General features: G+C 32.0%; 1 protein-coding gene across 9 annotated transcripts in view; it reads right to left on the bottom strand.

Moving 5' to 3' along the window:
* The window catches only part of Slob (Slowpoke binding protein), a 244,998-nt gene that overhangs the window by 103,952 nt on the left and 125,103 nt on the right, over positions 1-15,943 (bottom strand). For all 9 annotated transcript variants that reach the window (XM_072537940.1, XM_072537941.1, XM_072537937.1 and 6 more), the window contains one exon: positions 1,959-2,147. In XM_072537940.1, the coding sequence (XP_072394041.1) occupies positions 1,959-2,147 (189 nt within the window). The remainder of the gene's footprint in view (positions 1-1,958; positions 2,148-15,943) is intronic.

Genomic DNA, 15,943 nt, shown 5'->3' with positions numbered 1-15,943 from the left:
AGTGGATAAAGAAATCAGAGAAAGAGAACTGGAGGACGATCTATGGAACGATAGAATGAGATGGAGATTGGAAATCGGAAGACGTCGAAGAACGTTGTAAACCGAAATTATATATATATGTATAAAATATGTAAATTTATATTGTAACTCAATTTTTTTTTGATATAAATAAACTCAATTATTATTATTATTTCCAGATTTAGCCATACGGCTCACACTCCCTCTAAGGGAAAAATTCACTCATCCCAGATACCTACGGTATCAAAAGAATTGAGCTCTGATGGGACTCTTTCCGTGTTATCGAGCCCTAGGTGACTTGGTATGTTGAAGTATCCCCCAAAAATTTTCGTACACATCTGGACGTCGCGAGGAGTACAGCTTTCTGCATGATCTTATAGACATGTTCATTTAGACCCAGCTGTTTTATGTTCTCTAGGAAGTTTTTGGGAATAACACCAGTAGTAGATAAAATAATAGGTACTGTCTGGGTACTTTTCATTCTCCATTGTCTCCTGATTGGTATTTCTAGATCTCTGTACTTGGCGATCTTTTCGTTGTATTTAACACGTAAATTATTGGTGTTGGGTATCGCCACATCAATAAGTGTTGTTTGCCTAGTAATTTTATTAACTAATATGAGATCCGGTCTATTATACGCCACTGGTTGGTCTGTAAGCACAGTGCGGTCCCAGTATAGCTTGTAGTTGTCATTTTCAAGCATTCTGTCAGGGACGTATTGATAATAAGGTAGATGGTCGGTTTGGAGAAGTCCCAGTTTGTCAGCTAGTTCTTGGTGGATAATCTTTCCTACTGAGTCATGGCGTTCTTTAGAATCAGTACCGACAAATGCCTGGCAGCCACCGGTAAGATGTTGGATGGTTTCTTGGGCTTGGCATCCATATCGGCATTTGTCATTTTGGACTTGAGGATCTTTAACAATATATTTCAGGTAATTTTTAGTTGGTATAACCTGATCCTGAATGGCAAGTAGGAAACCCTCAGTCTCGGGAAACATCTAAAATTATTATTATCATTATTTATTTGGAGATACTGTAACTAATTCTATCATATCTTACCTATTTACTAAATTCCTTTAGCTTCTGGTAGAACATACTCGTATAACCTACGATACTGATTAGGGCTTACATCAAAACAACTAAGGTAAACAAAATCAAAGTTTTTAATATTTATCTTCACTCTCAATCGAGGAAATGAAATCTAAAGAAAAAGAAGAAGAAGAAGAAGAAGAAAAAGAAGGAGAAGAAGAAGAAGAAGAAGAAGAAGAATAAGAAGAAGAAGAAGAAGAAGAAGAAGAAGAAGAAGAAGAAGAAGAAGAAGAAGAAGAATAAGAAGAAGAAGAAGAAGAAGAAGAAGAAGAAGAAGAAGAAGAAGAAGAAGAAGAAGAAGAAGAAGAAGAAGAAGAAGAAGAAGAAGAAGAAGAGTATGGAGTAGCACTTCTTGAAATATTGGATAATCATTTTCCGACTAATAAAATTAATTGATGTCCCCTAATATCGTTTAATTAAAATTAAAAAGTCTTTGAAAATAAAGTCTTATTAACAAAGAGGCCCTAAACAGCATAGACAAATTAACAAGATGATCAAATATCAAATTCCTCGATAAAAATACAAGAGGGAGAATAACTCTTGTATTTGTACCCAAACCAGCTCATATCCAAAAAGTCTCTGAAAATAAAGTACCATCTTTAAAGATTCTTAAATAGCATAGACCAAATCAACAAGGTGATCAAATTCCTCAACTAAAATCAACTTAAATTAAATATAAATGTTAAATAAACTATTTACTTACTGTAAATTAATTTTACAGATTTTAATTGAATTGAAAGCATAAAACAGCCGAATAAAATTTTCCACTCAAATAAATTTTACTTACATATATCTTAACAATACAGAAAAGAAAAAAAAAATAATACAGAAATTCCTATAATTCTCGCTTACCAATGCTTGTCGGCTCTCGAGCCAATATCGTCAAGCTGGGTTTTCAGTTCATATCGTTCGTTGTTTTCGAGATTATTTCTGCACGTAATAAAAGCTCCATTGCGGATTTGGCGTTCGCCTCGAAATTTTTCGTTTCCTCCATCTGTCTTCAGAGCGCTGTATTCGTGTTTTTGGACGCTTCCTTGTTGTCTGAAAAAAAGAAATAAGCTGAAAATATGTCTCTCTCAGCAATAATACTATCGAAAAATAATACTTTTGAAAATTTATGTGGAAGAGGGTATTTTTCTATTAAGGGGGTTTACCCAACCTTTTTGAAAAGCTTCTTTAATAAATAAAAATAATACTGAATTTGCTATAAAAATATATCTAGTTCATATTCTCTTGTCAAATATTTTTTAAAATGATATACTGGGTGACTGATACTTATTGGGGCATAATATTATGGTCACATTTTTGGAGCAGAGAGATTTTCCAACTTTGGTAGAGCGAGTGGAGGCCAGAAGAGTACTGGGAGAAGTGTTTTGAAAACGTTGAAAGGGATTTAGTAGAAAATTTAGATTAGAATGTTGAAAATAGTTTAGATAAATCCAAAATTCTTGCATTCAGAAGAGGAGGTGGTATGACCATGGAATCTTAGAAACTGAATGATCGAGTATTAGAGGTAGTGAATCACTATAATTATTTGGGAATGCTAGTAACACCCAAGTTGTCGTTTAAAGCTCATCTAAAAAAGCGGCAGAAATTGGCATAAGTGGCGATTCACACGGCTTGGAGTACTTTAGTGTCTAAGGCTAATATACCCTTTTTGACTAAAGCAAGAGTATGTGAGTCGGTGTTTAGTTAAATTTTAACTTATAGGTCTCAGATATGGGGCCTTGTGAGTATGGTGAGGTGGAAATAATTAGAAGATTTTATATAAAACAAATGTTTTCTTGTCCAAGGTATTGTCCCAACTTTATGTTAGATTTGAAAACAGGTATTGCCAGAGTCAGCCTATATACGATGAATTTACATAAAAAATATGTTAAAAAAATACTAGGATATTCGAATGATAGGTTGACAAAATTTCCTTTAAAAGAAATAATGAGAGCAAGGTGTGGCTGGTGGAAAAATTGGATGAAAACTTTGGTATCGAGGTAAGGTGTGAATGGCAATGGAGAGATATCTGGCTTAGTATGATGGAGAATATGATAGAAAAAAGAAGGAGGAGATACAGCGTCAGGCTGAAAATAGGGCACTCAAATCAAATTTTTGTGGACACTACAAAGAACTGCGGGAAGTAAAAGTAAATATGCATTATCTACTAGAAATGGAAAATTTTGGGGACATTCGAGGGCTGTTCAAATTAAGATGTAGAGTTTTATATTTGAATGATCGACCTAGCAAAAATAATGAAACAAGGTTTTGCTCAATGTGTAACACGAAGGAAAGTGAAGATGTGATACATTTTTTGGAAAAATGTTCGGTGTTGAGACATATTAGGTTAAAGTGGTTGGGTAGAAATAAACTTAGTAGAGTGAAAGTAGTTATTATGATGAGACACGGACAGACTGAGTTAGCAGGTTATTGTAGGGAAGTATGGCCGTATAGATATCAGTTAGTGAGCCTATTTTTGTTACTAAACCTATTAGGATGGTGTTAGTTCAATAGGATAATAATATTACAATTAGCATCAATAATTGCTATTATATGTTTATCTATCTTGACTATCTTGTTATTATTAATATTAAACAAACAGCTTTCACTCCCTCTTAGGGACAAATTCAATAATAATTTCAAATGCAAGTTATAGCTTACTGTTATACATTGTTATTATTGTTTAGCCTAGTGCGAAGTCTTACTCAGTAGGATATACACATTTAGTTTATTACTATAACATCTATATGAATGTTTATTTAATTTACTTTTTATTAATTTTAATGACTAGTGTAATTTTTTGTATAGTAGAGAATAATATTTGGCACAGAAAATATCGTAGAAAAAATAAAAAAAAATTAAATTTAGTGAATTAATTTTTTCCTGTATTTTTTTCTGGGAGAGCCAAACAATAAATACAATTTTCAGTAAAGTAAATTTTGGTTATCATAACAACTGGCGACACACGTAAAAGATTAAACACAATATTTAGTAGAAGGATTCAACATCAACTATTTTTAGAATTAATCTGATCTAAATGGGATATACCCATATGCCTCAAAAGGAAAATCTTTGACCAATATGTGTTACCTGTACTTACTTATGGAGCAGAAACATTATCGCTCACAAAAAAGGTAGTTAATAAGATTCGCGTGACTTCGATGGCTATGGAGCGCCAGATGTTGGATGTCTCTCTGAGAGACCGAATCCTAAACGAAGACAACAGACGCTATCGAAAAAATCGCGTCGTTAAAATGGAATTGGGACACGCTGCAAGATTATCAGACAACCGATGGACAAAACGTATTTTAGAGTGGAGACCAAAGCAAGAAGCAATATGGAGCAGAGGACGCCCACTAACTAAATGTACTGACGACCTGAAGCGTTGGTCGAATAAATCCATTCGAACATGTAAAACTATTTATCAGTAGTATTTTTAATTTAGTATTTAACTCAACTTTTGACAAAACTGCAACCACTCTAAAAGAAATGTCAACCTTTGTCAAACATTTGTTAAACATTTGTCAAGAGTTTTTAGTATTATAGTTTTTTTGTGCGCTTAAAACTTTTCCAAAAAAAACTCCCCAAAAAATTAGGCATCCCGGCCTAAAGCCCTAAAAAAACTCATCAAGGATTTACTCCTGACACATTTATACAGTGCTCTCCGAATCTGTAAAAGGTTTGTCCAGCTTATGGTATAAAAGTAATCAATAATAAGTTTTAAAAGTTTTTGCATTGGTAGCCTTAGACCCACTTGGTTGGTTCATCTTTACATTCACAATCTTCGTGATAATGACTTAGATAGACAATAGTGCACATACACTTTTGAAAGACTTGTTAACTAGTAAGTAGTATTTAGTAGTAGGAATTTTGTTTAGTTCTTTATGTATTTGTACTGATTTTATTTATGCTATTTGTCTTTCTCTCTTTTTCTCTTTAGTAAATCGTTTTGTACCTTTGGATAGCTTTTTCAACCATTATTTAGTGTTTAAGACATTCTTATATTACAGGTAAGAGCTCTCATATTTTGTAACAATAGTTCTCATATTTTTTTATACTCTCTATCTCATTTTGGGACATTATTCATGTTTCTCCTATTGTGTAGATACTAATTTTATCTACAGCGTGTTAGCAATAACTAGATGCAAGCTGAACAAGACAGAGACACATGAAAAGAGCTAAAGGAGATCTATATCCAGCACTGGTCGCGTACAGGTTGATGGAGAATAAAAAGACTAAAACAAAACAGAAACCTAACAAGTGAATATAATCAACAGAAATCGTAACAAAATAATTATTTAAAGAAAAATAATAAACATGTGACGTTTAGATCGTAAAAAGACAAAAATAATGAATAACCACTTATAGTCCTTGTACAATTTCAATTTCATATAAAATATATAAGTTTCCTAGTCCTGTCCTTAGTTGTGTCTCCCTCACAAATATCTTAAACAATTTTTACATTCCTATCAAAAACTGGTTTGTTATATAGAACCAATTCCAAAACCTATTCAGAAACTCTTAAGGGGAAGAGTAAAAGAATTGCTGAAAACTGGAAAAAAGGACTTACAATAGAGAGAAGTGGCAAAAACTTAGGGCCTATGTTCAGCGGTGTACAATTTAGGCTTTTAAGACATTAATGGTGGCAAACAAACGCATTTTAGTGCCAGAACTAACTGCTTCTCAACCAAGTACATCATCCCAATTAATTTGCAGTCTCCTGGATGACGGTATAGAGATAAAACAAAGAAATATTATAATACACAAATAAAGGACATCTTCTTTTTACCCTTTTTATTGTAACAAATTGTGATAATAAATTATTAAACCAAATTATAGTCCGAAGATAAAAATAGTTTATATACTTTGATTTTTTTTAAGTTGTTTTGGTAAATTTATTTGAATGTTGTACATATTAAATTACAGTTTTATGTACACTTTCTAAGTTAATTTAACAAAGTTTAAGTTAATACATAATTTAATCTCACCTCCGCACAAATATCGATTTATTCCGTTGTTACAAACATACACAAAGTTACGTTCTTTTTACGGAACATATCCGTTCAAAAATTTATGGCTACTGGTCTAAATTTAGCGCAAGCGGACAATTTGATCGCAAGCAATCAATCTTCTGTGCCTTCAATGATTTAATAGCTGGAAAAATAAATAAAGAAACGTCGGGGTAGAGTAGATAAAGAAACTTTATGATGAATTGTGTTATGTTGCTTAGTTAAAGTTATGAAAGGACTTCGGGCGAGTTCTGACAGACAGTTTATTTGGAGACAAAACACTGTCTCCGGGAAAAGTTTGGAAGTTATTTTGTACTAATAGAAACTGCAAAGAATAAAGTAGATTTATTAGGTACAAGAGAATATACTAAGAATTTTAACTTTTTTCTTCTTGAAAAAAGAAGAAACTTTTACATTAGAAACTTAATTTAATAATAATTTTCATGTAATAAATACAATAAATTATAGTTTTAGGATAGTATCATCACAAATTACCAACAGACAATTTTAATACACAGGGTTTGCCACTCAAAAGAGTCCACACTGATATAATTGGATTATATTTGGCAATATTCATTGGATGAAAGTGCTGCAATAGGTCGAGTTTTATTCCAAAGGAGTCATCTTTTAACAATATAAACATTTGTTATTTATCAAACAACTCTTTTCACGTACGACAAACCCTTAATTTTAAAAAGGGAATAGTTATGTTTGATACATTATTGGACAGGTATTTTATTGGAAAAATTAAGCATCCATGATTTTTCGTTTCATACTAACTCTGTTTGTGGTGACATTTTCTGACAGTATCTGTCAATGTTTTATTAAAATTAAACAAATATTTTATTTTTACATGTAACCTTAAAATTTTAAATCATGCTTATATTGTTATATATTCTTTGTCAAATTTATATCATTTTAAAAATTTCCGTTAAAATTCAATGATTCAAAAAAGATACTTAAATTTAGTTTATTAACCAAAATTTTTGTTGGAGATACAGAATAAAAAAAATACAAAATTTATAAAAAGTATCCAAGAACTTTTGTTTAAATGTCAAAAAAAAAATGTCCTATTTCACACATTGTTTTTGACACTTTCTGTGTTTTCCACAAGGGCACACTCCACATCTGGATGTTGTTCGTTGTTTCTTGTTGGGAGGTCCTTGACCTTCTCTTCTCTGTCATTACTTTTTAGCTTCGCCAGTATGTCTGATGGTATTCTGTGAGTGTTACTTCGTTTTTCAATATATGGTTTAATTAGTGTCAAACCAAGTTCTTCAAAAAAAAATCTTTGTTTTAGTTTTTTAGTTGGCTATGTTGATAAATAACATAAATATTATTTTTTCCTGCATTACTGAGCAGTGAAAAAAAAATGGTTAGAGGCCGCTCTATTACGGAGATATATTATATAACGTAGACATTTCGTCAACCATATCCACGAAAGCTTTTGTGTGATTATTATAGTCTATAATCTTGGGCTTATTTGATTTGTGGTCAAACTCTGTATCATGATAAAGTGAAGAAGCTACTAATACTATTTTATTTTTCTTCATAACAAAGGACACCAAAGAAATGTCTTTATAAATCCAAAAATTGCGTGGTTTTCACTCTGTTTTTTGGAATTAAAAAAAAAGAATGTCGGTATTTCCCTCTTATTTTTATGAATAGTTCCAACAGATGTTAATCTATGTTCACTAAGCAAATGTTCCATTGGCGGTATGCTGGTAAACAAGTTGTTGAATGTAATGATACGGTTAGTACCACGTATTGGATTTACAAGTCTGTTTACTACATCAAACGGTCGATTACTGAATTGAAAAGGTCCTTCAAGTTGTGAGTCAACATATACCTCTAAATTTAAAATGTAGAATGTTTTGGCATCCACTAAGAAAAATATTCTAATGCCCTATTTAGACGGCTTATTGGAGATATATAATATATAGAATAAAATATTGTTAACAATTGGATAAAAATCGACCAAAAACTATAACTGCCAGTTTATCTACTCTTTTTTGTTCTTTTCTATTTTCTATAATATCGAATCATAGGCACTTTAAAAGTAATATAAATCTTTGAAGGGATGTGGCATTGTTAGTCTAAAAATGTCAATTCCTATTCCATCTGTAGCCCAAAGATCCTCCAGATTTAACCTATTTTCTTTATAAACGCCGATCGATGATCGATATAATAATCCGAAAACTACATAAATTTCTTCTGCATCCGTAGGCTTGGTGATATACTTATGTTGGTCATTATAATTCTGAACGACTAAACTGATTTTTTTATTAGTACATTGGACAAGATCTTCACACATTAATATTATCCATGAATAATTCGCAGCAAGAAATGGGCAACTTTTGCATTACAATATTTTGCATTATTTCGAACACCTGGAAGTAGAGTAATTAAATTTTAAAATAAAATTAAAAAAGCAATTAAAACGTATTGTTGTCTTGAGAAGATTCTTCCGACGATGATTGACTTTCCTGATTAGAAGATCCAAGCTGACAATTTTCCACTGATTGAAGTTGGTTTTTTTAAAACATCCTCACTGGGACGAAGGTTAACCTACTGACTTTCATTTTCAGATTCGGTTTCTGATCCTAACTCTGCTATAGTTAATTCATCCTGTCAAAGCTTCATGAGGGCTTCTTGTTCTTTCTCCCAACTAGACATATTTTTATATGTCTGAAATTAATAGTAGCCAATTAATTTTCAATATTCCTACCAATTCAATTACGTTTCTGTTAAAAAAATGAAAATAAATTATGGTAGAGTAAGAACTTACCTATTAAAAATGAACCGGTGTTATGGGGTAAATATTACCAAAAACTAAATAATATTGAACTTCAACTATGTGGTGGGGTCCAAATCATCCACAAGTCCAAAGAACGCTCATCACTCCGACACCACTCAACGACACCACTCATTCAAATCATAAGGTACGTTTTTACTGGAGCGTCTGCTGCGTCGCGGTGCGATGATCGTTGTGTACCGCTTATGTGGTCTGTTACGGCGCCGTTTTGACTGAATCTTTTGTCGCTGAAGCCGCTAGCATCGATCGTTGGCGACTGGTCCGATATCAGACACAGTCGCAAACGCTGAGTGACTAAAGTGGCTTGTGTATGTGATTCTGAGAGTTTTTTATTTGAGAGATTCCTTCTGGAGACTCTAGATATGAAATATAGTTTGTAGACGACTTTTTCATATCCTTTTTTACCAAACTTAACACAAAATCAAACTGACGTTTATTTAAACGGAAGAACGATGGAAACTTAACATCATTTCCTAATAAATGGTTTTATCAAAATTTTGAAGTATCCTTCTTTTTGTCTTGCTTTAAATATTGCATGTTTTTCTAATCTTGGAACACTTAACATTTCTTCGTCCTTTTTTTCTGCTAGCGATTATTTTAACAATAATTGTTTTTTTTTTCATACGCTCATCACTGCAGCAAAATCACTTGTTCACTAGACAACGGAAAACTCACTAAACAAATCATCGCTTTATTAAAAACACTCCGCTTGCGATTATCGCTTAGCCGATTATTGCTCAGCGAAGATCGGTCAACAATGAATGCAACAGACGCCCCAGTAAAAACGTACCTTTATTTTTTATATACTGAAATGTATGATGCAATACAAGGTCTGTAATATGGAAAGGTACTCGTGGCACCACAAGAATCTAGCGGTGTTGCCACTATTTTGTGTGGGTGTCACCCACAAAATCACGTGGATGATTTTTATCCCACAACAAAGTTACCGGGTAAGAAATTTACGAAAATTTTAGTTATTTGACCTGTTGTTGGTAGCACCTGACAATAATTATAATAATTATTTTTTAAATTCGTTTGAAATAGATATATTCTATTGCAGAACTTGTTAAAATTATGTTCATGTTTTTTTTTAAATGAAGAGTATGCAAGGAGAAAAACGAAATTATTTAATCAATTTCAATAAGATAAGCAACTTCATCAATCATACCTATTAAAACGAGTTTTTAATAAAACTCGTACTAATAATTACGTATTAATAAAACTATAAAGAAATTTTTATAAAACAGGATCAGTAGGTGACAAAATAAAAGGAGTGTGTACAAGTAAGTAATCCCTATTTTAATTGGGAATAAGCTACAATTTAAATTAAAATAAGTTTATTTGCGTTTCAATTTCTACTTCGGAATTCCTTTTCAAAATACAAAAAATTAATAAGTTAAAAAAATTTTGTTATTGGTGAAAAATTCTTCTAATAATTTAATTTTATCTGATTCATTCATATTAACAATCAATATTCATGTTAATCATATCAACTGGATGTTGACCTCGGAAATCTTCGAATCTTGAATTAAGGGGTGCTCCATATTTAGGATGTGGGGGCACTTTTCCCTATCAGGATAAAAATTATTTCTCAACGGAATAAAAATGGACTCTGAATCAGGGTGGACGATGACGAACTTGTGATAAGTTTGGACTCTAGTTATATGAGAAAATACAAAGTCAACTATGCGAAGAAATAAAAGAAAAATATAAATAATACAGAAGGTACAAAAAATATCTTACCCTTAACAGGGGTACAGAAGTTGAATTTCTCTTATATCCTAATGCACAGCGGAAAATAAAATAAAATTGAAAATTTATGATATGTGAAAAATATTTGACTAGACAAATATACCGTTAGTTGGTGTTTTCTGAGTGGTCGGAATCGAGCCTTGATAACGGAACTTTCAGCAATGTGTCGATAAAAGCTTCGAAAAGAGAGTTTTTGATAAATTAATCAAAACAGGTATTTAGGTAATAAATTTTATTAGCGTGCCCAACAAAATGATTTCGTTAGAAAATAATTTTTACAAAAATTAAAGTCATGTACTGGGTGTTTCTATCAAATTTAATACAATAAACGAAAGTTAGACACGATTTAGAAATGAGCTTTTAGACACTTTATAGTATGTTCAAAAAAAAAACATAGCAGTCATGCCACTTTCTTCTTCTTCTATGACAGAATGACAGGAGAAATGAAATAAAGAGAAATAATGAAGACCAGAAATAATTCATTCTTATAAAATGATTCACTGTAGGGTTGACACCATTGACAAATTGTTAAGCAAATACACAATAAAACATTAAACATTTCATTGACTCGTCCCATTTTATTTTATGATGGATATGAGTTGTTTAGGTCCTATATTATATACTACGAATACAACATATTAATAAAATGCAAATATCAATTGTTAAAGGAATAAAAAGAAAGAGGCATCCTTCAGTTATGTCGTAGAGTAAAACATTTGGTTGCAGTATAGTTCCAACGACAGTTGTTTCTTTCCACGTGCCTCATAGTAGTTGGGCATTAACTCTAGTAATCAGAAGTTGCAATATTTATTGCAATTAAAAGAACAAATAGCACAAGCCATTAAAAATTACGAAATGTATATTATTTAACCTATTAAACAACGCGTCCTTAAAGTAACACAAAAATTCATTATTAGCTAAATAAACAACAGTATTAGAAATTCCCGAAACAGGTCGATTTTTGATTTTAATTTACTATCTCTTGAAATTATAATCTAATATACAGGGTGAACCACCTTCGTATGATGACGTCATCACCATTTACTTTAAAGAAGCCCTCATTTTTCAATTTATATTATTATTTCCTTTGCTGAGCTGATTCTAAAAATGTTTAAAGCGTTGCTTTAAATTTGTACAGAGTGGCAAAAATGCAAAAATTTAGCTACCTACCTAAAAAGTTACCTACAAAATAATAAATTAAGGATAAATATAATAAACACATTAAATTAAATTACATTAGAAAATGTTCTAAGTAAACTACTTTAGTATTATGCAATTATTGTGATCATCATCATCATCATTGGCTTTTACAACTCTTCGTGAGTTTTTGCAGCGTTTACTATTGCCTTCCATTGATTCCGATCCTGTGCTATTATTTCCCATGGCCTTACTTCCATCTTCTCCAGGTCTTCCCTGACTGCGTCTTTCCACCTTTTTTTAGGCCTTCCTGTCGATCTTCTACCATCTGGTCTTTCCCAAAACACATTGCTAATCAGTCTGTCGTCATCACTCCGTACCACGTGGCCTGCTCATCTTAATCTATTGGCTTTTATGTATCTTACGATGTTTCCTTTCCCGAAGAAAGTCTGTATTTCATTGTTGTACCTGCTCCTCCATTCATTTGTCACGCTGTCCCTGCAAGGACCATATATAATTCGCAGGATTTTGCGTTACCATACTAATAGCTTATTGATTTCTTTCTTTCTCAATGTCCATGTTTCACTTCCATATGTCACTGCTGGTCGTATTATGGTTGTGTACATTTGGATTTTGGCACGCCTTGAGAGAAGCTTTGACCTCATTAGATGTTGAATGGCAAAGAATGATTTATTCCCCGCCAGTATTCGTATTTCAACCTCCCGTTCTCCTGTGTTTTCACTGGTAATTGTTGCTCCTAGGTATTTGAATTCTTTGATCACCTCAAAATTATGATCGTTTATGGTAATGTTTTGTCTTATTCGCTGTCGTTCCTTTTTTGATACGACCATGTATTTAGTTTTTTCTTCGTTTATTTTCAGGCCTACGCTTAGTGTTGCTTCTTCAAAGTTCGATACTATATCCTTAACTTCCAGTGTTGTCTGTGCTACTGCATCTACATCATCTGCAAATGCGAGAATAATCTTTGCTCCTCTGGCAGTTATGTCTGGTTTGACTCTGGTATAGATTTTTCGTATTGCATATTCCAATGCTAGGTTAAATAGTAATGGAGACAGCGGGTCTCCCTGTCTGAGTCCGGTGCTTATGCCGAAAGCCTTTGAAGTTTTGCCTCCTATTCTAATTTGTGCAAAGGAATTGTTGACACACATTCGCGCAATCATGGTCAGCTTCTTTGGTACGCCTAACTCCATCATTGCACTCCACAGTTTTAAGCGATCTATGGAATTATATGCTTGTTTGAAATCTATAAAGATCTGGTGTACTTCTTTATTACATTCCCAATACTTTTCTAGCATTTGTCTGATAGTAAATATTTGGTCGATTGTTGATCTTCTAGGCCTAAAGCCGCATTGGTAATCGCCAATAATTTCCTCTGTATATGACAGTAATCGTTTTAGTACAACTGAAGTTAATATCTTATATGTAGTACCGATTAGTGAGATTCCCCTGTAGTTGCCACATGTATCCTTTCTGCCTTTTTTATGTATTGGCACGATAATACAGCCACTCCATTCTTTTGGCATTATTTCTTGTTCCCAGGCTTCTTTCATTAATTGGTGTATTTTAGTTCTAAGTTCATGCCCTCCTTTTTTAATCAGTTCTGCATCAATATTGTCTAGTCCCGGGGATTTGTCATTTTTTAGGGTTTCTATCGCCGTGATAATTTCTTCCAGGCTTGGCGGGGGTATTTCTATCTCGGCCGTTTGGTACTCACAATTTGCTTTATTTCCATCCGCGTCTACCTGGACATTTAGAAGACTTTCAAAGTATTCAGCCCATCTTTCGATTATTTTATTTTCAGCTGTAATCATTTGCTCATTTTTATCTCTCACAAAGTTCGATGTTCTTATATATGCACCTTTCTTATGTTGTCTTACTTCTTTGTAGAATTTTTTATTTTGCTTGCTTCTGTGTTCACGTTCTACTTTTTCAATTTGTTGTTGTAAATGTTGTCTCCTTTTTCTCCTTACTGTTCTTCTGGCTAAGGCTCTCTCTCTATTGTATTGTTCACGTTTTTCATCCGTCGGGTTTGCTAGGTAGTCGATTCTTCTTTTGTTTGCTTCTTTTAAGGTATCCTCGCATTCTTCATTAAACCATTTATTTCTTTTTGCTTTTCTTTATTTTAAAGAAGCATTCTTTTTTCAATTTATATTATTATTTCATTTGCTGAGCTGATTCTTAAAATGTTTAAAACGTTGCTTCAAATTTGTACAGAGTGGCAAAAATGCAAAAATTTAGCTACCTATTTAATTTAATTATTGTGATACATTAACAAAATTAAAAACAAACGAAAATTTACAGTAAATGTTCAAATTTTTCTCCATTGATCCTACGACAATGACTAAACTGGTCATTACTGTCGTCTTTAACATAAGCGGGTGTTATATTCTTTATTTCTTGTCTAATTGGGTCTTGTGGTTGACGGATATTATCAGATCTGTTTGTGTAGACTTTAGATTTTAAATAACCTCATAAAAAGAAATCTAACGGGTTCAAATAAAATGATCTAGGGGGCCATTCCACTGGTGCCCTATTTCCTATCCACCGTTGTAGAAAAGTTCTGTTTAAAAATTTGCCCACAATAACTGCGAAATGTGGCGGTGCATCATCTTGTTAAAACCAACATTGTTGCTTCTGCGATCTAAATTAGTGGGTATTTGAAAATTATAAAAAAGCTGAATCAGATCAGGAATTAATGTATTTTGTAGGAAATCTCAATATAATGCTCCTGTTAAATTTTCATTAAAAAAATATGGATCAATATTAATTGTAATTGTAATTTCTCACAATACCAGCCCATACGTTCGTTTTTTGTGATCTTTTCGTATAAGACAATTGCATCCAGTGTGGATTTTCATCAGGCTAACAACGGGTGTTTTACCGGTTAACATTCCAATAAAACATTTTACCTAATATTAAATGTATGCCTTACTTTATAGACGCACTTGCGAATTTTTGCATTTTGCCGCCCTGTACCAATTTGAACAACGTGTATATTTTCGAAATCAGCTCAGCAAGGGAAATTCATAAATTGAGAAAAAAATGGTGGTTCCATTAAAAAAAAAAATAATGATTATGTCATCATACGAAGGTATTTCACCCTGTATATTAGATTAAAATTTGAAGAAATAGTAAATTAAAATCAAATATCGACCTTTTTCGGGAATTTCTAATAATGTTATTTATTTAGCTAATAATGAATTTATGCGTTACTTTATGGACGCATTATATATATATATATGATAAACATTCTGTTTAGATAACTGTATTTCTTGAGAAAATGTAAAATAACATGCATTTTTATATAAATATTAAATATTTTTGTTACGTAAAAGCTTATATAAAATAAAATATTATTTGAAAAAGTTGTATCAAGTGGTCCAATAAGCCGATCTCTCGGCTATATATTAGAAACTATTCATGTTTAAACGTTAGAAGAAAAAATTCCTTAGTAAAAGTGGCCAATAGAAATCGCCGGAAATAAGTTTCAAGTTTCTGGGTTAACCGCTAGAGGGCGTAACCTATGAAGAAAACTTTGAAAACCAGTTTTTTGGGAAATATGCTCAATTATACCAAGTGTTAAATAAGTAAACTAGAAAGAGGCCAAAATTCTGCACAAAGTTGTTCAAGTACTTATTTTTTATTTTTTCAAATAAAGGGTGGGAAAGAGTGTGAAAGTATTTGTGGATAAATACCTATAACTTTAGTTTGGATCAACCGATTTTAATCACATTAGTGTCATTAGAAGGAGTGTGGATGAATTAATTTACATCTACTATAAAATAATTGCATTTAGTTTTAATTGTCATAGGTAGAGGGTACTTTCGGATAGAAAAAATTAAAATTAGTTTTTTTTTTAATTTTTAATACAAACACCTATTTTTGTATAATATAATAGTATAATATTTATTGTAAATTATAATGGAACTGAATTAAATTCGTCACAAAATGGCGCAAACCGCATGTTAATAGCTTTTGTCTAACTCGAGATATGAATAAAAACGCATAAACATAAGTAAGTATAGTATTGACTCACCCTGTATTATTAATTTAATTGAAAAATAAGTCAGTAGGTACTTTCAAATTTTTTTTATAGCAGAAGAAACTTAATGTTG

This window comes from Diabrotica undecimpunctata, chromosome 7, assembly GCF_040954645.1.
Source record: "Diabrotica undecimpunctata isolate CICGRU chromosome 7, icDiaUnde3, whole genome shotgun sequence".
In the NCBI taxonomy this organism is placed as follows: Eukaryota; Metazoa; Arthropoda; class Insecta; order Coleoptera; family Chrysomelidae; genus Diabrotica; species Diabrotica undecimpunctata.
The sequence above is the reverse complement of the archived record's forward strand: the minus strand, read 5'-3'. Positions and strand labels throughout refer to the sequence as shown.